General features: G+C 35.8%; 1 protein-coding gene across 1 annotated transcript in view; it reads right to left on the reverse strand.

Moving 5' to 3' along the window:
* Positions 1-23569, reverse strand: part of LOC125683627 (MAM and LDL-receptor class A domain-containing protein 2-like) — a 202632-nt gene that overhangs the window by 158766 nt on the left and 20297 nt on the right. Inside the window, exons 3-14 of the mRNA XM_056140659.1 lie at positions 23095-23231; positions 22145-22212; positions 21041-21207; positions 20269-20913; positions 20060-20181; positions 18602-18669; positions 18216-18475; positions 15728-16083; positions 11095-11162; positions 10653-10840; positions 9468-9565; positions 7415-7544 (exon numbers count right to left, since the gene is read on the reverse strand). Of these exons, the coding sequence (XP_055996634.1) occupies positions 7415-7544; positions 9468-9565; positions 10653-10840; positions 11095-11162; positions 15728-16083; positions 18216-18475; positions 18602-18669; positions 20060-20181; positions 20269-20913; positions 21041-21207; positions 22145-22212; positions 23095-23231 (2307 nt within the window). The remainder of the gene's footprint in view (positions 1-7414; positions 7545-9467; positions 9566-10652; positions 10841-11094; positions 11163-15727; positions 16084-18215; positions 18476-18601; positions 18670-20059; positions 20182-20268; positions 20914-21040; positions 21208-22144; positions 22213-23094; positions 23232-23569) is intronic.

The raw sequence follows: 23569 nt of genomic DNA on the forward strand, positions 1-23569 counted from the left end.
AACAAGAGGCCCATGGGCTACATCGCTCACCTGAGTCACCTTTGCCCATATCTGAACACTTTCCATATATATTTGCATGTAAAATCTTGGTCCCTATTATGGCCCAAACTACCCTTTGCAAACTTGAATCTACACTACGTCAGAAAGCTTTCATGTAAATGTCAACTTCTTTGGCCCAATGGTTCTTTTAAAGCTTTTTTCTATATTTGTATGTAAAACTTTGACACCCCCCCCCCCACTTGTGGCCCCATCCTACCCCCCGGGGACCATGATTTGAAGAAACTTGAATCTGCACTATGTCAGCAAGTTTTCTTGTAAATATCAGCTTTTCTGACTCAGTGGTTCTTGAGAAAAAGATTTTAACTATATATTTGTATGTAAAACTTTGATCCCCCTTGTGGCCCCATCCTACCCCCGGAGCCCATGATTTGAAGAAACTTGAATCTGCACTATGTCAGAAAGTTTTCATGTAAAAATCAGCTTTTCTGGCTTAGTGGTTCTTGAGAAGAAGATTTTTCCTATATATTTGTATGTAAAACTTTGATTCCCTATTGTGGCCCCATCCAACCCCCGGAGCCCATGATTTGAACAAACTTGAATCTGCATTATGTCAGGAAACTTTCATGTAAATCTCAGCTTTTCTGGCTTAGTGGTTCTTGAGAAGAAGATTTTTAAAGTTTTTCCCTATATATTTGTGTGTAAAACTTTGATCCCCCCCTTGGGGCCCCATCTTATCCCCGGGGGCCATGATTTGAACAAACTTGAATCTGCACTATGTCAGAAAGTTTTCATGTAAAAATCAGCTTTTCTGGCTTAGTGGTTCTTGAGAAGAAGATTTTTAAAGATTTTTCCTATATATTTGTATGTAAAACTTTGATCCCCTATTGTGGCCCCATCCAACCCAAGGGGACCATGATTTGAACAAACTTGAATCTGCATTACATGTATGTCAGGAAGCTTTCATGTAAATCTCAGCTTTTCTGGCTTAGTGGTTCTTGAGAAGAAGATTTTTAAAGTTTTTCCCTATATATTTGTATGTAAAACTTCGATCGCCCCTTGTGGCCCCATCCTACCACCGGGGGCCATGATTTGAACAAACTTGAATCTGCAATATGTCAGGAAGCTTTCAGGTAAATTTCAGCTCTTCTGGCCCAGTGGTTCTTGAGAAGAAGATTTTTAAATGACCCCACCCTATTTTTGCATTTTTGTGATTATCTTCCCTTTGAAAGGGACATGGCCCTTCATTTGAACAAACTTGAAAGCCCTTCACCCAAGGATGCTTTTGGCCAAGTTAGGTTGAAATTGGCCCAGTGGTTCTGGAGAAGAAGTTGAAAATGTGAAAAGTTTACAGACAGACGGACAGACAGACAGACGGACGCCGGACAAAATGTGATCAGAATAGCTCACTTGAACCTTCGGTTCAGGTGAGCTAAAAAACATACAGCAAATGGAGAATTTCACAATACTTGGTCTTATCTGTGTTTGAATCCATGTTATTCTCATGGATGTGTTTCTACAGGAGCGAAGGATTTGAAATTATGGTGTAAAAATGAAAGAATCAAGCAATGCACTTAATGTTCGTAGAATGAGAAATTACTTGAAATATGTTTCACAACACCCTTCAAGAACATCCACAAAATAAGAAACACAAATATACGAGAAAATCTGAATGATGACATCATAGATCTGGGAACTTAATTTTGTTAAAAATCTGGCAATTTAATTTTTTTTTTAACCTTTCAACAGGTAAAACTGTATTTGCATTTATAAATTGACATATTTTGACATTAAATTCAGTCAGAATGCAGTAAATGTGTTTTTCGCATCTCAATTTCAAAAAAAAAAATTCCATTGGAGATCTGACAGTGTACCCACCAACCACCAGTGGGAGAGTGATTTATCCCCCCTCATTGCTTTGCAACTCAGCCAGTAACCTTCGATTGCTGGACAACTGATTCCTTAACAAGGCAAATAGGAATTCAAATTCACAAGTCCAATGGACTATTATGCTTTAAAAGTTAGCGTCTATCTCTGAATCTCCCCAAAAATTGTTAAACCAAACAATCTATGCGAAATAAAAGGCATCATGTTATATGTACAGACCCTGAAGCGTACTACTACACCACTTGCAGTCAGATTTGGTACGAAACGATTCTTGCATGGAACGGTGAACGGTTTGCACGAAACGCTGAACGATCTGCATGGAAAGGTGAACGATTTGCACGAAACGCTGAACGGTCTGCACGGAACAGTGAACGGTTTGCACAAAACGCTGACCACTTAGTAGGCGTGACTTGCACGCTTTGTGAACGGTCTGCACGAAACAGTAGGCGTGGCGTGCATACTGTGATTTTTTTTGGTATGTAATATATTTGGTTCAAATAGTTTCAATATAATTGCAGTATTCTAGATATTAAAAAAAGGTTGAGAAAGAAATGATAATGATTCATTTTAAAATGATTGCTCATATACGACGCGGTAAATTTCATTTTTGCTTATTAGATCAATGACTTATGAACACGTTGAAATGAAAACAAATGATTTTTTTTATTTCGGAAAGAAAGAAAAATATGCAAAAATCATATCGTCACGGAATATTGATTATTCAAATTTTATTGATTCATTGCTCTATTAAATTCATTGAAACTGAATATGAGATGGTCGCGTTTGTTTCGCTATTTTTGTACATTTATTCTGAGTGTCGACTTAAAATACATTTGCAATTTGTATATTTCAGGCCTCTTCCCAAAGACAGATGTTGAATAAACCTATAAATTTTATATACATGTATGAAAACAGATAAAATGATTTTAAAAAACTTCTTGTCGGGAAAGACTGAAATATTTTTGGGCGGGGAGAGGCTTGTGAACGGTCTGCAAGAAATGCTAGGCATGACCTGCACGCTTTGATTTTTTCCCGGCATTATTTGTTTTATCATGGGGTTAGTTTAAACAAGGAATAGTTTAATGACTTACAAACACATTGGAATAAAAGGAAATGAATATTTTTTAACTTCGGAAATAAAGGAAAAGCATGCATAAATTGTATCGTCGTGGAATATTTATTATTTAACTTTATTCATTGCTCTCTTAAATTCATTGAAAAGTCGCGTCTGTATCGCTATTTTTGTACATTCAATCTGAGTGCCGCTAAAACACATGATTGTGCAATTTGTATATTCCAGGCCTCTTCTCAAAGACAGATCTTGAATAAACCTATACATTTTTACATATGTGTATGACAACAGATAAATTGATTTAAAAATTCTTGTAAGACTGGAACATATTCTCGGGCGGTGCATCTAGACATAGAATTAGCCAGTTGATAAGAACCCGTCATCTTGGATAAGAAAGGAAGATACAAAAGAAACAATCAAAATATGATTGAAATAAATTGAGAAATAAATCATATAAATAAAGATAAAATAAATAATGTGAAATGCGAGCGGATCTAACATCCAATTTTAATTAGATTGTTGCATTTGTCTCAATTTTAAACCTATGGAAAACTGCATTCAGTTTTGAGAGACAAAAGATATAAACATCTCTTTTGTCATATTTCAATTGCCCCTGCCGATTTTCACACCTTCTGTACGAATGTTAATTTCAAATACCCGGATTAACTGACCTCTATTGTGGTAAAAAAAAAGGAGGGGGACCTTGGAATTTGCGTAGAATATACAAGTTATACACAGGTCGGTCTTTGCATTATGCAGACAGTTCCGATAAACGATTTTGATGAAAATATTTTTTATTTAAAAAGAGAAACTTGATCATACAAATGTAACAAGACAAATAAATTATTCCTATATACAAAAAAATAAAAAATAATGAGGGCAGAGATATTACATGTCTCTGCACTTGCTAGAGACTACCAAGGGTGAGAAAGTGGTATCAGATTTTTTTATAGACATTTTGAAATAATTGGTCAAATTCCCAACAATGTTTACCTGTCCTAGCCCATGCCGAAATGACTTGCATGATCTGTACGTTTCTAAGGGCGTGGTTTGAACGATCTGCACGTTTCTATGGGCGTGACTTGATCATGCACGGAACGATTCTTGCACGAAATGATTTGCACGGAACGCTGAACGGTGTGCACGAAACGCTGAACGGTCTGCACGGAACGGTGAACGGTCTGCACAGAACAGAGTGCACAAAACACTGAATGGTTTGCACGGAATGATGAACGGTTTGCACGGAACAAAACGAAACGCTTTGGAGGTGTAGTAGCATGCTTCAGGGTCTGTATAGGTGAGAAAAACTTTCCCATGTGATTGATATCATGTAGTGGATTGGATGGGGCCCCATTGAGGGAGCAAGTGTAAAATCTGGTGAATTCAAGAGATATCAAAAGGTCTTTTAACAAATCTAGCACCTGTAAAATTTTTAAAGATTTCAAATACATTATGGTAATTAATTTACCCAGATCCTCCAAGTTGATCACTAGTATCATCTGATATATAATATGTCATGATGCAGGCCAGCTGTCCAGTTATTTTGGGAATGGACCATCATTTCATTTACAGAGACCTCACTTAATACTTTGAAACTGAAGCTGGGGTGATTGGGATAACATTAGGAAAAGTATCGACATTTTGTTCAAGAGAAGACAACATCAGTCACCTCTCTTTCCTCTCAATTACCCCTGTCCTTCACCAATATCACCTATTCCTTCATCAATAACTCAAACAGATTATTTATACTTGTTTGCATTATTGTGTATCAATCCCCCTCATTTCACACTATGTGCACCAAGACAAACACAAAATTAATGTTTTGTTTTATTTAAAAGTTTGCTTAATCCAGGAAAAAGTATGTATTCAAAGTCTTCGGAAAGTGTAGAAAATTGTTCATTTGTCGATAAAAATTTCACTCAAAAATGTAAATAACATCTCAATGTAAAATGCTATGTGTCTGCATGTCTCTTTATTGTAGTCTACTCACTGCATCATGGAATCCCACAATGCAATACAAAAGACTAATCTCAGAATGTAGTGGTGTTCCAATCATCGATTATAATCGAAAATCAGTCAATTGTTGGCAAATTCTAAGTGCTCGATTATGAAATTTTATTCCAATTAATCGGTTTTTAGATTTTGTTTTCTCAGCGACTGTAGTTTTTGAAGAATATTCCTGCCGTGACCTATCTAGTAACCTAAGTTTTGTTTATCGTAATAGCACACGAAAGCGAAAGTATCCATACACGGGGAATAAAGCATGTTCACTTGGTCAGATACTGAGATAGACGTACTTTGATTCAGGCATATAAACGAAGGACCATTAATCAAAGAGAATCTTGATACTAGCAAAGTCATGTGTGAATTACGCAGATAAAAACCCCTTTTAAGGGCCACTGTTACTCTGTACGTGCGTATCGTGTTTTCAATTGGTGACCATAGATCTGTTTTATTTTTGTTTTTAATAAAATGAATTTCTTTCCTTAGGCTTAAAATAAAAATTTATTTGTTTGATGTACTCCGACCCGATCATTTTTTCCGCACTTGGAAATTTATTTATTTTTTATTTGCTCCCTGGAAAATAAACATTCTTCGAATTAGTATTAAACTTGATAGTATTTTTATTTTTATTTTGACTAATTGTTTTACAGAATTCTTGTTATCAAAATGTCCTTAGCGCGTCTTTCGGTTCTACTTTCACTTTGATAATGACCATTTGTTAATCCAGGAACTTTTCAAACACTTTTCTATGTGAACGATCAAATATACCGCATCACAGCTCCAAATCACCACATTATCTACCAACAAGATAGAACAAGGAGCTACAAACTCCCCCGTTGAGGCCTGATCGTATTTATGTACAAAAGTTTGAAAGTCATGTTATTTAAATAAAAAATCACGTGGGATAGCACACCAAAATTATGGCGGACTACGAGTCAGCGTTTATGTTGGTCTATATTTCTGAAAAGGCACGCATATTATTTTGATATGGGATTATTTAAATGTTATGACGATTTAATAGGTGAACAGCACTTTTACTTTGCTCTTAAACTGAGACACACGAATGGAACACGATCATCACAACAATTTGAACGATGCGGGGAAATCGGCATTAAAATTATATTGGGTAATATTAAAACTTATTGTAAATTGCTGTCATCATGCAATTCACTTGGATATTCATGGATCACATTAAAGTGTTCAAGTGATTGCTATTATGAATGTCGGAATCGACCAGTGGTAATAAAAAGGTTGTGTTTCATAATTTATATATTTATTAACAACTGTAAAGGTACTCATCCGTGACGAATGCAAAACGTCCTGAGTAAATCTCAGGAGACATTGGAAGATTTACGTGTATTATATACAATGTGTACAAAATGATTGTTCTAAACTCTATTCTGTCTGGCAGCGTTATGTGTTTAATGAAAACATAAGAAAATTTGTAAATCTGATTTTCAAAACAAAAACAAAAATACCGACCTACCTTCCCGACTTGAAAAATGTGGGTCGGAGTACATCAAACAAAAATATTTTTAATGATGGCCTTATTTTGCTTTGTTGAATGTTAATTATATTTTAATTAAGCCAGATCATCGTCAGTTAATGACAACTAAAGCAAGCGATATCCGGTTTTGTATATATGTAATTAAAATAATAACAAATACACACAGAAAATATTCACTCTCACTCTCAGCTACAGAAACAGCAAATATAAACGTAGAAAATATTTATATATTTACACTTTTTCAGTAGTTAAATTAGTTTAGTTATTATAGAATTTCTCTATGTCCAATTATAATCGATAATTAGTTAGTTACAGTAAACCAATCATCGATTATGAAATTCTCACCGATTCCCATCACTACCAGAATGCAATATAAATACAAAAGACTAATCCCAGAATGCAATATATAAACAAAAGACTGAAGATTTCAGACAAAATCAATCACCCCATAAGATTGAAAAATAATGATTATGTGTTGTTATTTTTATAAATTACTTATGTGCATTATTCCCCCTGACTGATCATTATCATTTGATTAAATATCTAAAAATAGTCAACCTTTTATAAGGGAAGTAAATATAAATGTATCTTCAAACATAATAGTTTGTCATGATTAAAAGATACTTCATAGGTCTTGCGCAGATGAAAACTAGTCTACACAAAATTGGGAAAAATCACCCTTCAAATTTTAGGGAAACGGTGGCCTTTTTCACATTGGGAATGGAGCCTGCAATCAGCCCTAGTTTTAAGGAATAAAGAGTCATACCTAAATATTTAAATGTTGAATGCTAAAACAAAGCAGGATTCATATTAAGATCTAGCCCCCCAAAATACAATTCCCAAACTAGAAATTCAATGTATGGGGAGTTAAATATAAGTAAATCAGAAATGCTTGCCTAATTTGATAAAAGCATCAGTTCAAAACTTAAAAAGAACTTCTAACTTACAATCAAAAAGAACTCCAGATTGCAGTACAAACGAAGCATTATCATTTCCATTCCTGAGTGCTGGAGTGAACATATAGTAGTCCCCGCTGTATGCTGCGGATGGACCTGTGTATGCAGAGGGAGTGGAATTCTACAATGAGATACAAACATTCCAGAAATCTACAAAGTAAAATATGAATTTTAAAGCTTGTTCAATATACATAGGCACTTTAACTTTTGGTTTCACCAGCTGGCTTGCAGTTTTATTTCCCAGTTAACAGTGCATAACTATCAAATCTAGTCCAGATGCTGTTGTTTTTGTTTATACCTTTCAATTTTAGATAATTTATAAATTGCCGTAGTACATTTCTCTCTCACTACCATTAGAATGATAGGATTATAGTAATGCTTCAATGCACAGGAGTACTTATGTTTATAGTCTAGCTGAGCTGTTTTCTGCACAATCATCAGCATGTGTGTTGGGACTTTAAAAAGCTGCACCACTGGTGAAAAAGTTGAGGTCTACGGACTACAGCAAATCTAGTGTTTCTATCAAACCTTGAAGTACTCAAGAACAATCACTATCATAAAGGAACTCATTAACACTTATCAGTCACCCAAGGATTAGTTGAAAATATCATTATAGGCCCAAGGGCTATGAAATCTAGAAACAAAGTCCTGTTCTGAATATCTAAGCTAAGCTAAATTCTAACATTCAGATACAGTATAAAAGAAGATGTGTTCTTAAAACTTTAATGCCCCCAATACTGATGAAAGACCAAATACATAATACATGTAACATTAACACAATATGACTAATTCGGACTGGTCCTAGAGTCAAAATGCTACAGCAAGTATAAACAAGAGGCCCATGGGCCACATCGCTCACCTGAGTCACCTTGGTCCATATCCAAAGACTTTCCATATATATTTGCATTTAAAACCGTAGTCCCTATTATGGCTCCAACCTACCCCTAGAGGCCATGGTTTTTGCAAACTTGAATCTACACTATGTCAGAAAGCTTTCATGTAAATGTGAACTTCTTTGGCCCAATGGTTCTTGAGAAGAAGATTTTTCCTATATATTTCTATGTAAAACTTTGATCCCCCCTTGTGGCCCCATCCTACCCCCCGGGGCCATGATTTGAACAAACTTGAATCTACACTATGTCAGAAAGCTTTCATGTAAATATCAGCTTTTCTGGCTCAGTGGTTCTTGGGAAGAAGATTTTTAAAGATTGTGCCTATATATTTGTATGTAAAACTTTGATCCCCTATTGTGGCCCCATCCAACCCCTGGGGCCCAGGATTTTAACAATTTAGAATCTGCATTATGTCAGAAAGCTTTCATGTAAATATCAGCTTTTCTGGCTCAGTGGTTCTTGAGAAGAAGATATTCAAAGATTTTCTCTATATATTTGTATGTAAAACTTTGATCCCCCCTTGTGGCCCCATCCGACCCCCGGGGACCATCATTTTAACAAACTTGAATCTGCATTATATCAGGAAGCTTTTATGTAAATGTCAGCTTTTCTGGCTCAGTGGTTCTTGAGAAGAAGATTTTTAAAGATTTTTCCTATATATTTGTATGTAAAACTTTGATCCCCTATTGTGGCCCCATCCAACCCCCGGGGGCCATGATTTTAACAATTTAGAATCTGCACTACCTAATAAAGCTTATCTATAAATTCATCTTTTTTGGCCCAGTGGTTCTTGAGAAGAAGATTTTTTAATGACCCTACTCTATTTTTATCTTTTCTTGATTATCTCCCCTTGAAAGGTGGCCTGGCCCTTTATTTTAACAATTTAGAATTCCCTTTATCTAAGGATGCTTTGTGCCAACTTAGGTTGAAATTGGCCCAGTGGTTCTGGAGAAGAAGTAAAAAATGTGAAAAGTTTACAGACGGACGACGGACAAAATGTGATCAGAAAAGCTCACCTGAACCTTCGGTTCTGGTGAGCTAAAAATGGGAGAGACTCATTTCCTATTTCTTCTCTCTTTTCCATCATTGACAAAGTTTTCTCAATATCACACAATGTGTAGTGTATCCAAGGCAGTTGTTGGTTCTCTTACCATTCCTTTCATCCAGAGGTTGCTGGAATTGATATTCTGAAGAAAACAATCCTCATCTGGTGTCTCAAAAGAGCAGCTAAATGATGTTACTCCCATCTCTGTGGTCAATGAAAATCAATGGTAAAATACAAACAATTCTGAAATATTTATCAATGAAAACGTATTGCATATTATGGTTTATCTAAAGTGTGGTATAAGGCCAAACAAAAATTTAATTGTGTGATATCCATTATATGCTTTTCAAAAATAGGGTAGGTAGGTCAGATTTTTAAATGGATGAAGTATTAAAAAGGTCTGTAACTCCAGTGAATATTTAATGATAAATGAAAAACATGTATAATACTGAAATATAGTGTAAATGTCACTGAAAGCTATTATATTGTCCTCACTTTTTGACGTCTTAAATTTCCACATGTCGTCTGAACATTTTGGGGTAACGAAGGGCAGATATTTTATAATACTCTAGTTTCGAGATATGTCTGAGTTATTTCCCTTTGGAGATTTCTTGTATATAGTAAGGCGCGAAACAATTTGAATGGGACAAATATTCATCACTGCGTAAGTGATACACAAACTAAGTAAATGATATGTATTTAGGGAGTAACAACTACATGGAATTATTATCATATAATGTTATTTCATTGGTCATTAGTACCACATCTAGGATAATACTTGCAAATATGACATTGTTTTCATGTTTCTACTTTAGTAAAACATTTCTTTCAAGAGTATTTTGTAATTTCCCAAATTTACATATTTAAAGAGCCACTTTTAATATGTTTTATCATCTTCCTCACTGACTGTAGGTCCACTCTGTTCCACTTAGGCATTCAAAGTTCCACTAAATACACCTCCTACACAAAACAGCTTGTATCTCAAAATTAACACATTACAATAATAGAATTCTGATCCCAAGCTTAAAAAATTAGGATTACAGAGCTTGTATCTCAAAACTGACACATTACAATAATAGAATTCTGATCCCAAGCTTAAAAAATTAGGATTACAGATTCAAAAATGGAGTAGTGTTGGGAAGCGGCCTATTCAAATGCCAATTTCAAACAAACTTCTACAATCCCTGCATTACATATTTATGGACCAGACTATGATTCTAATTATTCTTGATTTGGTCAAATGACCTTAGATCAGGGTCATGACACACCAAATAGGTGCAAGTGGACATACCTCTGGTGTGCACATCACCCTCCGCAATATTCATTCCAAGGTTAGAATTTATAGATGACAAACTTGATAATGTCATATTATGAACCATTCCACTAGACATTGTAGCATTCTGATTGTTCGGCATAGTCATTACACGTTTATAGAACATCTGTTGGTAGGTCAAAACACTGCCGAAAATTCCATGACGTCTGTAATATCAAGAAAACAGAAAGTCAAACCTATCCCCTTTATACAGGTGTACATTGCCATAGTACATACATTATAATTCTAAATAATTTATAATTATCATTTATTTTTGGAAAGGGAGAAAAGACAATTACCTGAGAGAAAAAATGAATGTGAAGTGATTTCAGACAAAAAGTTGTAAGAAATTGCATAAACAAAACTTAATTAAGTGCTTGTACTGCAATATTTGCAGTTGTAAGTATTTAACAATCCATACCTTACACTCTTTAAAATGGAGCCAATGTAGTTCTCATGTAGATAACTAGTTGAAAATATAGGATTCACCTGCAAAATCAAAGTTACAATTCACTTGCATATTTCAGTGACCTGTTCATGAGATTTCTTTCACTAGATCTTTTGTAACAATTTCAAACAAAAAGATTTTGTGTTCTGCAGACATTTTGATTTGATTCAGGGAGCTGTAGTGTTCCTTAGAACATTGCCAATATTTACTCCATTATCATTGCTTTTGAATACTTACTATTAGTACATAAATCTGTAGAGTATTAACTAAAATTAATCTGGTGACAAGTCACTTTGACAAGTGAATTGTCAGAATTGTATCTTATTTCTAATTATCATTTAAGTTTCTTGGTCCATTTACATTTAGCTACTATGAACAAATTTAATTTTGTCAATCATCATGGATTAAAGTTTGTCATTTTTGAGTCTGCAGAAAAACAATGAAATCTAATCCAACACAAATACAGTCCAACTCCGGTATCTCAAACATCTGTCTCCAATATCATGGATACAATGAAGTGAGTTGGAAGTCCCAACTACATTTTCTTTAAATGTATTTTAACCTCCACATCTCGAACCCTCCATCAAGTTCAAGATAACAATGTAAGTGGAGGTGCAATTTCACATATCAAATCTCCGAGAATCAACTTGAACTAGTGGACAATACAAAAAATTACAGAACTTCAGAATTCATATACTTAGAGATAGAATTTCCCAAAACTTTGAAAAGTACAGTGTACATGTATAATGTAACCCTCTGTGAAAGGAGGAAACAGCCTTTTCATTAATTTCCCTTACAAGGTTAGGAGTACTTAGTTTTATTTTTAGATACATGTAGATTCCAATCTGTGACCTCAAGACCAAAAAAGTTCCCTATGGAGATATAAGAAAAATCTAGACCCATAGGTCACAATCCTAATCCGAGTCATCTCGTACAAAGATCACTGGTTTGGGACACTGAAAGTACATGTATATAGCCCTAGAGCACTGTTGTGGACCTACTCTAGCTCTATATTTCTATGTAAAACATCAATCTGAAGATGCTTTGTGACAAGTTTGGTTGAAATTGACCAAGCAATTCCAAAGAAGAAGCCACAACTTACAATCATGAAAACTCCACCCCAACAAAACAAATTCTGATCATAATAGCACAGTTCTATTCAGTATAGGTCGGATGAGCCTTAATAAAACACACACACAAAAACCCACCCACATGCAGTAGGACCAGATTGTATGAATAAATTGTATGCAAACAAATTCTAGGTGGTTTACATGCATTGAATAAGTTTTTATCACTGGCTTTCATTGCATTTATTTATCAAATTGAATCAAATATTTTCATAAATTGCTTGGAGGTTTATAAAAATGTGTTACACCGGCCGGATACAATTCTTGTTGCTAAGATTAATTAAGAGTAAAGTTTTCTTTAATAGTAAATTCAAACCCAAGCGATATAATTGCCTGTGCTTTGAACAGTCATAAACAATGAAAGAGCGGCCTGACACAACGTTCCACCTTCACCCAAGTTGTTTAAATAGATCTTTTGCCAAACTGAGAATGTACTCAAGTTAAATTTTGGAATTCATCTTATTCATGAAATATCAACAAGTAATTTGAAATCTTATTTGAAATAATATTTTGAATTTGATTCAAAATGATAAAGTATCCATGTGATTTCAACAAAGCAAGGGTACATACATACATTCCCAGGGTATTACTATAAATTCTCAGTTTATGGTCATGGAGCCTGAAAAGGATAGCAATTTTGAGTTTGAGTCTAAGATCCTCTTAACTACTCAAACTTTGCATAGAAACCGTTTTAATTTTTAAATGTCATATCACTGATCATGACTGTGACAGTTGGCAAATGCAAGTTCTTAAGTTTGGGATTTTGGTGACGACAGTTCGGGTCCTGGGCCCATTGCCTGCTGCAAACATTCAGTTTAAACAGTAAATACTAAAAATTCATTTGAAAAATTGTGTCAATGCACCATTAAATTTAGCATTTTCATCAACACTCTAGTCAAAATTAGTGGCAATGCACCATGTGAGGGTCCTGTAAGGATTAGGTCCAGAGTTAATGGACAAGAAACAGGATTATTGCTTAATCCTTGCATTAAAAAAAATCAACTTCCAAACTGCCGTTAAAAATACTTCTGCAAACCGTCATCACCAAACTCCCCGAACCGTCGTATCATTTGCCAAACAACAGTGAAAGCGAACTTACACTGTCCGAATAGATCCATCAATCTCTACCCAGAGTTGTCGTTCCTTGCTCTCACATGCACCTGTCAACATCTTGAGGGTTTTACAAGATTTTTGTAAAATGGCACGTATGCTCAAATAAAGTATAGTTTCGACTTCAGTTACAAAAATATACGTAAATAAATAAATACCGAGCAGATGTCGTCTTTTTGTGACACAAGAAGCATTGATTTGGGTTGAAGCGCAGATATTGGGTTGTTCTATTGCACTAGGCCTGTACATATGTATATGAAGAATGATTAGTAATGGGTAAAAACCTACAAATAGTTACTTGTCCTACATTTTCCATAGGCGTAGCTTGGGTTCGAATATTACCAATGCAGGGGGTCTATCAACATTTTGACAACGTAAAAGGTGTTTTTTTTACCGAGGCAGCTGCCTCGGTTGCCTCAATGGAAGCTACGCCACTGTTTTCCCGATAATTTATAAAGTAGTTTTTAGTTTTATTAGCGGTAAAAAGTGGGTTTACATGTGGAATAACATTGATTATTTTGAGACATTGACAGAACGATACCTCTGGATAGAGTTTGGATCATCTATATGATCATAGTGATGTTAAATTTTTAAACAGTTTCTAAGCGAAATTTGTGTATAGATCGTTGGAACAGTCAAGATCACAGGCACCTGAAGTATGGATTGTACTACACCCCCCCCCCCCCCCCCCTTTTTCATGATTTTTGTAAGCTTTAGAGATTGGCCTTCTACGTAAAGCTTACAAAAATCGTGAAACGATTACATGAATCGAAAGAGGGATGAGATAGACTGGGAATTCATACATTTCAGAGAAATTATTGCCACCAAAAAAAAATTTATGGAAAAAGGGAGGGGGGGCAGTAATATCTATTCTTAGGTGCCTGTGGTCAAGATGAGATGGAAGGGGGGGGGGTGTTACCTGCATGGTCAGCCCAAATAAATTTAATACCCAGCCAATATCAGAGTCATGATATCATTAAAATTATCAACATTAACTGCTACTGAGGCCTATAGTTCGACTGAGAGATGACGCAAATCTCCAAAGAACAAACTGTGTGCAATCAATGACAACTTGTCAATTTTTCCCGCCGACCGGAAGCCACAGATTAGCGGTGTCAAGTGAACTCGCTCTCTTCCTAAACGGTCCGCCTGTCCCATCGTATCATACAGTCACCACTCAGTGTAATAATTACTCTGTAGCATTTCAAATATGTTCTTGTTAAATCAGAACTGAAATCAAAGTGATTAAATGCAAGATTCCTGTAAGACTCTTATGAATAATCATGAAATATAAGGTGATTCCACCCGTTATTCCACCTTATGATTATATGAATAATCATGAAATATAAGGTGATTCCACCCGCGTTGCAAAAAAGCTATGAAACCCGAGGCTTTGCCGGGGGGGGGGTACCGTTTAATTAATTTTTCGCTGTACAAAATAACACCAGAATCGAATTCTACGACTTTCATTTTGGCAACTACGTTGCTGACAGTAAATTGTATTAGAGTTATTCCTCTTTGACTAAATCAATAATCAGGGCGATGCGTGACGTCACTCGACAGTCCATCAGCGCGAAATATTTTGATAGACCTAATCAGAATCTGAATCCACAGCTGCAGCTGTCCGCTTTCTTCTTAAAGGAGCATTGCTATTGATATTAATTGAGCAGTTATTTAATGACGAATGTGTGGAGAGAGATTCCAAGTGGTTTTTATTGGTGGATATGGGCATGGATAGACTTTCGTTTCCAACACGTGCAAGGACTCGAGTCACATGGACATTGGAGGGACTTGTTTCACCTGAGACATATATAGCTGTTCTTTACTAAGAAAAGTTGATCTTTCAAAGAGGAACACCGTGTATCGTCACCCTTGGCTAGCGAAGATGCATGAACTTGTAAATTTTATTTCTTTATCTATCTTCTGGATAATCACTCTTTTATGATTTATGTATATGAACTTTGTGTTTTTTGTATGCCATATATCCATAATGCATGCTCTAGAGCTTGAAAGAAACTCTTAATTTAAAAAAACGTTGGTTGGTTGAATATTGATTAACATCCCGCTCGAGAATTTTTCACTCATAAGGAGACGTCACCATTGCCCGTGAATTTAGGTGCCTATGTTCGGCGCTTATGGCCTCTGAGCGGGGAGGGAATTTTATCATGCCACACCTGCTGTAACACGGAACCTTGGGTTTTTTGGGGTTTTTTCCGTGGTCTCATCCGAAAGACCGCCTCATTTAGTCGCCTCTTACGACAAGCAAGGGGGTACTGAGGACCTATTCTAACCTGGATCCCCACGGGATTATAAAGAAAGGAAATTAGAGCATGCGCCTCTCTTTCCAACATATGTACAGCTTCACTAACCACACTGGTAACTAACGCCTCCATGTCTCTGTACTCCTGGCTACTGTGGTTCCTGAATTCCGGGGAATACGGGACTATATTCAGCTCAACATCAGTCAGATAGGAGACCTCCCCCAGCGGCATAGTGGTAGTTTCCCTTGGCATAGTGGTAGTTTCTCTTGGCAAAGTGGTAAAGGTTGATGTGGTAGTTTTTAATTCAGTTGTTCCTGGTGTTGTCTGAGCTGTTGTATGGATAAAGGTTGTCATCGGTGTCGCGGGGTGGACAACAGTTGTATCTGCCTGTGTTGTTCTTTGTGTTGTTGTTGTTGGTGTTGTTGTTGTAGTGGTGGTTGTTGTGGTAGTTGTCGTTGTTCTCTCTATGAAATATATAAAGTTCTATAATACCTTATGCTTTTAGAGAGATATGTGTCACGTTGAACAGTATTTTGTTCGATGTAAAAACCAGACCAATATTTTGTCAATATGATAAACCATGAAAAAGAATACTATTTTACAATTTCGACAAATTATATATGGGTATTAAAGGAATACTGGTCTATTCAATGTAAGGAGAATACGATGGGTTTTTAATGCATATTTATGAAGGAATAACGTTTATGGTAGATATGCACAAACGCGCGAGAAAAAAAATATCAACTTATGGGAGATTTACAGTATGTAATCGTACTGAATGGTGATTTCATGTTAGACAAGAGATTTAAACATTCCCCTCCATGCTCAAAGTGGTTCTCTCTACCCTATTTCCGTCTGACTGTATTTCATCGCTAAATGTGCAGAACGTCCACGCCTTCACCGTTGACTTTCGTAATTCCGCGTGCAAGGTCACGTGATCATGAATATTTCGAAAAGGGGCGTTCACTATCCGACTCGGAGAATACATGATTAAATAGGAAATTAGCTTGATAACTTTTTAATCTGATTGAGTTGAATTGCATAAAGTGTATAACTTATATAGCTTGGTTTAAACCACATGTTTTTTATTCCTTTGATGATATCCAAAGATTACGGCATATGAAACTTTGAGTTGTGCCGATGACTTACACCGCAACTGTAGCTCAATGAGTAAATCACTCGCTTTGAGTAGCAGCTTGCGGGTTCGAGTCCCAGCCGAGACAGGCTCAAGTCGTTTAAATATATCTTGCCAAGCACTCGGCATATTAAGTGACCATCACGGTTCTTTCAGTTTACCTGAAATACCGAGGTCCCAGGTAACAGAGGGGTTCGCATAATGCATTGAGCAATATTAGCTCTAAATCTGAAAAAAATTGTTTTGTTATAAAAATGTGCTCTTACGATAGTTTTGTATGTAACTTTAACCATAAGCGTTAATAAAATTAAAACTAAATTTAAGATTTTATCAAAATACAGATATTGGTTCTGTGGAATTGAAATCAATCTTTTTACGAAAAGGCAATATCACTCAGAGCCTCTGAATAGGTTTTCTGACACAAATATTGATAACAAAATTTAAAAAAAGTTTTTTCTGTCATTGAAATAGTAAATCACAATTTCACAACAAAACTTTTCGACACCAAAAATGACAGCTAATATCGCTTTAACACTGGCTTAAATTGTAGAATTTCACCACCAAGTAGTAAGCTCTCAATACGAGGGAGGTATTCTTTCTTGGAAGTTATCAAGACGGTTGTGTTTGGTTGCAGAAAATTATGCTCATTTAATTAGCATTTTCCTACCTCGTATGTACATGTATGACCTTGACTTTAACAGGCATTGACAAAAGGTGATTGGTAATGGTCATGGGTTTGAACTACATGAATACACAAAAGGATACCATTAACATCTACAGTGAATGGTTGCGATCGAGGGAAAAGTTAATTAACATTTAAATTAGCTGTCATTTTGTCACCAAAAATGAATTTAATGAAAAATGCTCTACATTATATATTTCAATAATAACACCAGTATTCAATTATTTCAAACACTTTTTAACCCCAAAGCAGGCACATGAATGTGTAATTTCAGTGATTAAATAATAATTGTCCTGCAAGACAAAACTTCTTCCTTATATCTAACACAGTGTTATTATTGTTTCTCTTGTTTTTGTACAAAATAAATGTTTTTATCAATCATTGATATATATTCCTATGCCATTGAGAGATTTTGAGAGAGAAAATGGTTGCCATCACTTTCACAGCTAATGCCTCTATAAACCAGCCTTACGTTGACGAACTATATACAGTACAAAACATATACAGCTATACATATTTATAGTTTTAATAGGCCGGGTAAAGATATAAAAAATACTGGGTATCCCTAATTATCATTTCATTACTTGATAGTAATTAAATTTGACCTAGAATTACTCTATAAGAGATGTTTTCATATATTAAAAGTACAGTGTAGTATGAAAAGAGCCGTTTTTGAAAGTATTTTTGTTACGCCTATAACCCTGTCTCAGTTTGTCTTAAACGGGCTGATCTGCGATAGAAATGCAGGGAACATTCTCATGAAATATAAAACAAAGTACCTTCCATTGCCACAACCGAGGTCTCGTCGATATTTAACATTGGAGACACTTCCTTCATTTTCCCAGAAGATATAGCTGTTTTCAGAACTTGCATAACAAACGTCGTGGACAGTTTAAAGCTGAGGGGTGGACTCGTTGGTTCCGCGGTGTGGTTGTTATCACCAGGTTCTTCTGTAGTGTTGGGAAATACTGTCGGGGGCAAAGGAGACGGGGGCTCAGGGTTGAAAATCATGATGTAGTCGTATTTAATGCTACCCGGCCTACAAATGAAATTTCAAACGGAAATAAGTTTTGTCAATCTTTCACTTTTTAATATTCATGAAACGTAAATGGCGAAATGAATGAATCCAAGAATTCCATAATGATGGCACTTTCACAGTACTCACTGAATTCCCAGTACCTCTGTACGGTTGTACCTCTCCGATAAGGAGCTGTTTTGATACAAAACATCCATCTGGAAAAGCCAATAACAATTACACCATGTCATTCGATATCCTGAAAACACTGTTGTCATAATAAATCAGAATTCCATTCAAAAATACCGTGTTAGCCAGCTATTAGGTGTGTTTTATCTACATTCTAAAACAAACCTGTAATTACAACTTCAGAATTTCAAGTGACTTGCATTTACACATATACGCTACAAGATTTTTTTTTTAAATCTGTAATTACAAGATTGCTAGGCGTAGCCATCCCACGCCGCCGCAAAAATCGATGAAGCGCAAAAGTCCCATAACTCCTATAAAATTAGTAGAATCAAACTCGCGGTGTAATAGTAATATGCAACATCTGAACAAATTCCGTACAGCGGTCTCTGAGTAGTTGCGTCCACAAAGTGTTCCTATAGTGTAGCATGTATAAATTCAACAAAGTCTCACAACTCCTGTAAAATTTGTCGAATTAAAATGGCGGGCCAATACGATTAACTACATATGGTGACTAACAATCCTACAAAATTTGAACAAAATCCGTTCAACGATTTTGGAGAAGTTGCGTCCACAATGTCCAGTGTGACGGACGGATAGACGCACGCGAACACCGGTACATGTATTGCTATGTCCCCTTCCGTGTTGCGGCGGGGGGGAAATAAACAGTATATACAATTATGTCATACCTACTCTGGAAACAGTCAAAACTATTGTCCCGAGGTAGTGGAGAAGACCCGGGAAACTGTTCTCAGAGGCCGTAGGCCGAAGACAAGTTTTCTGTGTCATTGCTATTACCGAGGAGAAAAGTTTTGATTGTTTCCCGAGTAGGCATGATATAATTGTTTTATTACCAAATCAATAGTTTCTCACGTGACCGGGAAACTGTTCGTCACGTGACCGGGAAACAGTTCGGCACATGATCGGGTAACAGTAAGTCACGTTATGAACGTTTTCACCTCTCCTCATGCATTTTGTGTACCTTTTTCTGCTGATTAAAGTTGGAAAACAGTATACAATTATTTCATGCCTACTCGGGAAACAGTCAAAACTATTGTCCCGAGGTAGTGGAGAAGACCCGGGAAACTGTTCTCAGAGGCCGTAGGCCGACAATAACAATTTCCCAGGTTGGCAAACACAACTGAGGGGAAATAGTTTTGACTGTTTCTCTAGTAGGTATGAAATAATTGTTTTATTACCTAATCTGCTAATCCGGGCTATAGTTTCTCACGTGACCGGGAAACAGTTCGTCACGTGATCGGGTAATAATAGGTCACGTGATTAACTGTTTCACCCCTGTTCATTTTGTGTACCTTTCTCTTTGATTAAAGTTAGAAAACAGAAGAAGAAAAAATGTAATATCAATTTAAATAATAGACTAGGTAAGAATACAAGCTTTATCCTTCTTAATTTACTTACAGCATTTTCAAATTCCTCTTTAGCCGTTATGTACTCAGGTGTGCTAGAATCATTTAATTTGTCATCCCAGGTTTGGTTGACTATGATGGTTCCATCAAAAATCACGGGTGCAGGAGGTGGAGCTAAAGATAAGTAAGACTTCTTGAGATCTGAATCACGCGAGTGAAATAAGAGAACGCATGAATAGAGGTATCAAGAGAGAGATATACCTTCTGTTGTTGTAGGAACCTCTGTTGTAGAAGTGGGAGTTGGTGTTTCAGTTGATGATGCTTGAGTTTTTGATTCTGTATGTGTCAGAGTTGTCGATGTTTGAGTAGTTGGTGGTTGAGTTGGTGTCTGAGTTGTCGTCGATGGTTGAGTTGGTGTCGTCGGTGGTTGAGTTGTTGTCGGTGGTTGAGTTGGTGGTTGGGTTGGTGGTTGAGTTGGTGGTTGAGTTGGTGTCGTCGGTGGTTGAGTTGTTGTCGTCGGTGGTTGAGTTGTTGTAGTCGGTGGTTGAGTTGTTGTCGTAGGTGGTTGAGTTGTTGTCGTAAGTGGTTGAGTTGTTGTCGTAAGTGGTTGAGTTGTTGTCGTCGGTGGTTGAGTTGTTGTCGTCGGTGGTTGAGTTGTCGGTGGTTGAGTTGGTGGTTGGGTTGGTGGTTGAGTTGGTGTCGTCGGTGGTTGAGTTGTTGTCGTCGGTGGTTGAGTTGTTGTAGTCGGTGGTTGAGTTGTTGTCGATGGTTGAGTTGTTGTCGTCGGTGGTTGAGTGGTTGTCGTCGGTGGTTGAGTTGTTGTCTGTTCTTGGATAGTAGTTGTGTGTGTGTTTTCTGGAGTTTCAGTTAACATCGTTGTTGATGTAACTCTACTCGTTGATTTTTCTATCATCATTTAAAAGTAAAACTTGTGTCAATAGTGATATTCATCCGTTTTGATATTTAGCCATACACTCTCTCTAAATTCATTTACGTTAGTTGATAACCTTACTTGTTTGATATCTACTAGTACCTTGAAGGATGACTGCAGTTGAACGGTCTATCACAATATTCGAAGAAATCTCGGTTATCCTCCCTGTCGTTATCGCGTCTTGTAGAACGGTTTTGACGGAGGGTAACGTCACAACTGCGTCAGACGTTTTAAACACAATGTTGTAAATGTAATTTATGCTGCCTGGCCTGTAATTAGAATATTCACGTGTCTTCTAGATATCGGGTGTTGTTGCTTTATATATATATATATATATATATATATATATATATATATATATATATATATATATAAAATATAATATAATTAATATATATATAAGCACCAAGTTCCAACAATACCAGATACCTAAAAGTGTCGGATCCACAACATGGATACAAGGTCAAATTCAAAAAATTATACAAAGCACTATATATATATATTTCGATGTACTTGTTTGTGTGAACGTTCTAAATATCTTCAGAGCTCTGATGGTATGTAGATATTGTGTCATGTAAAAGAATCACAGACAGGATAACGTGCACCGCAAACCTACATTGTATAACCTACATTGTATAACCTACATTGTATAACCTACAGTGATGTACATTGATTTCTACATTGTATAACCTACAGTGATGTACATTGATTTCTACATTGTATAACCTACAGTGATGTACATTGATTTCTACATTGTATAACCTACAGTGATGTACATTGATTTCTACATTGTATAACCTACATTGTATAACCTACATTGTATAACCTACAGTGATGTACAAACCTACATTGTATAACCTACAGTGATGTACAAACCTACATTGTATAACCTACAGTGATGTACAAACCTACATTGTATAACCTACAGTGATGCACATTGTATAACCTATAGTGATGTACATTGATTTCTACATTGTATAACCTACAGTGATGTACATTGATTTCTACATTGTATAACCTACAGTGATGTACATTGATTTCTACATTGTATAACCTACAGTGATGTACATTGATTTCTACATTGTATAACCTACAGTGATGTACATTGATTTTGTATAAAGCCAGCCACTTTTATTAACAAAAACCCAAAACAAATGATACTGGTATTGTTTAGACAAATGATACTGGTATTGTTTAGAGTCTTACTGTAGACCTGTCACTTCCGTGTAGTCATACTGCCCTGCTAAATTACTACTTCTGTACAGTGTATTCATCTGCAAAATCAAATACCATTTATAAAAGTCCAACACTCAAAGAAAATGCGCCATATTGATTCAAAATGAACGTGCGAATCGCATGTATATCATAAATTCTACGATAACCATGAAGGAGCATGTCAATTGAAAGCAAAATTCCAAAAATAATCAGTTCCTGGCGAATGTTGCACAGATTTCATAGTTCGTTCTTCAGATTGACAATTAACCAATTTAACCAATCCTTCGGAATTCAATAGTTTAGTAATATTTGATTAATCTGTTCATAGTTCGTTCTTCAGATTCGGAATTCAATAGTTTAGTAATATTTGATTAATCCGTCCAATAGTTTAGTAATATTTGATTAATATGTTTAATAGTTTAGTAATATTTGATTAATCCGTTCAATAGTTTAGTAATATTTGATTAATCCGTTCAATAGTTTAGTAATATTTGATTAATCCGTTCATAGTTCGTTCTTCAGATTCAGAATTCAATAGTTTAGTAATATTTGATTAATCCGTTCAATAGTTTAGTAATATTTGATTAATCCGTTCAATAGTTTAGTAATATTTGATTAATCCGTTCAATAGTTTAGTAATATTTGATTAATCCGTTCAATAGTTTAGTAATATTTGATTAATCCGTTCAATAGTTTAGTAATATTTGATTAATCCGTTCCATCGGATAAGTAATCTGTTCCAACGAGTTGGAATCTTTTCCCTCGGATTGGCGTTCCGGGGTGATGTATAACCAAAGCGAGGGAACGGATTGTCTAAAATAATGTGTCCTTTCATGTCTCTAGTTTTAAGTTCATGAATCCTTTTTATTCAGAAAAAATAAATAAATGAAGGATTAAATTATATTTAAACACTGAGGAACGCCATATTCAATATCCCTTACCGTATTTTCAAAGTTTGCCTTTGCGTTTCTGTATTCTTCAGAACTTGGGTCGTTATAGCGATCTGTCCAAGTCTGTTCTACTTTTACACTGCCCTCGAAAATCGTTTGTGAGGATGGCGGATCTTTTTGATCTGAGGCTGCGGGGAAAAAGATACAAAATTTTCGTACGAATTAAATATTCTTATCTGTACATGTACCCGCATCACTATATCAATTCCAGGTTAAACATCCCTTGGTCAAAACTGTGCGTGTCGCTCATTTACACTCAATAGCCTACATACAAAATATTGACGCCTCATATTTTTGCATACTATTGCTTATCGTTGAATAACTTTAGAAGATTTTTGACTATGAATTTCGTCTATCATGGTCTATTTTGTATTAAGGTAATACTCATCTTGACTTATAAAATAAAATGCTTTCTTTGCTGTTTTGAACACAGGGTGATGAAGACAGCAAGCATTGCAGAAAATCA

This window comes from Ostrea edulis, chromosome 6 (assembly GCF_947568905.1).
Source record: "Ostrea edulis chromosome 6, xbOstEdul1.1, whole genome shotgun sequence".
Classification (NCBI taxonomy): domain Eukaryota; kingdom Metazoa; phylum Mollusca; class Bivalvia; order Ostreida; family Ostreidae; genus Ostrea; species Ostrea edulis.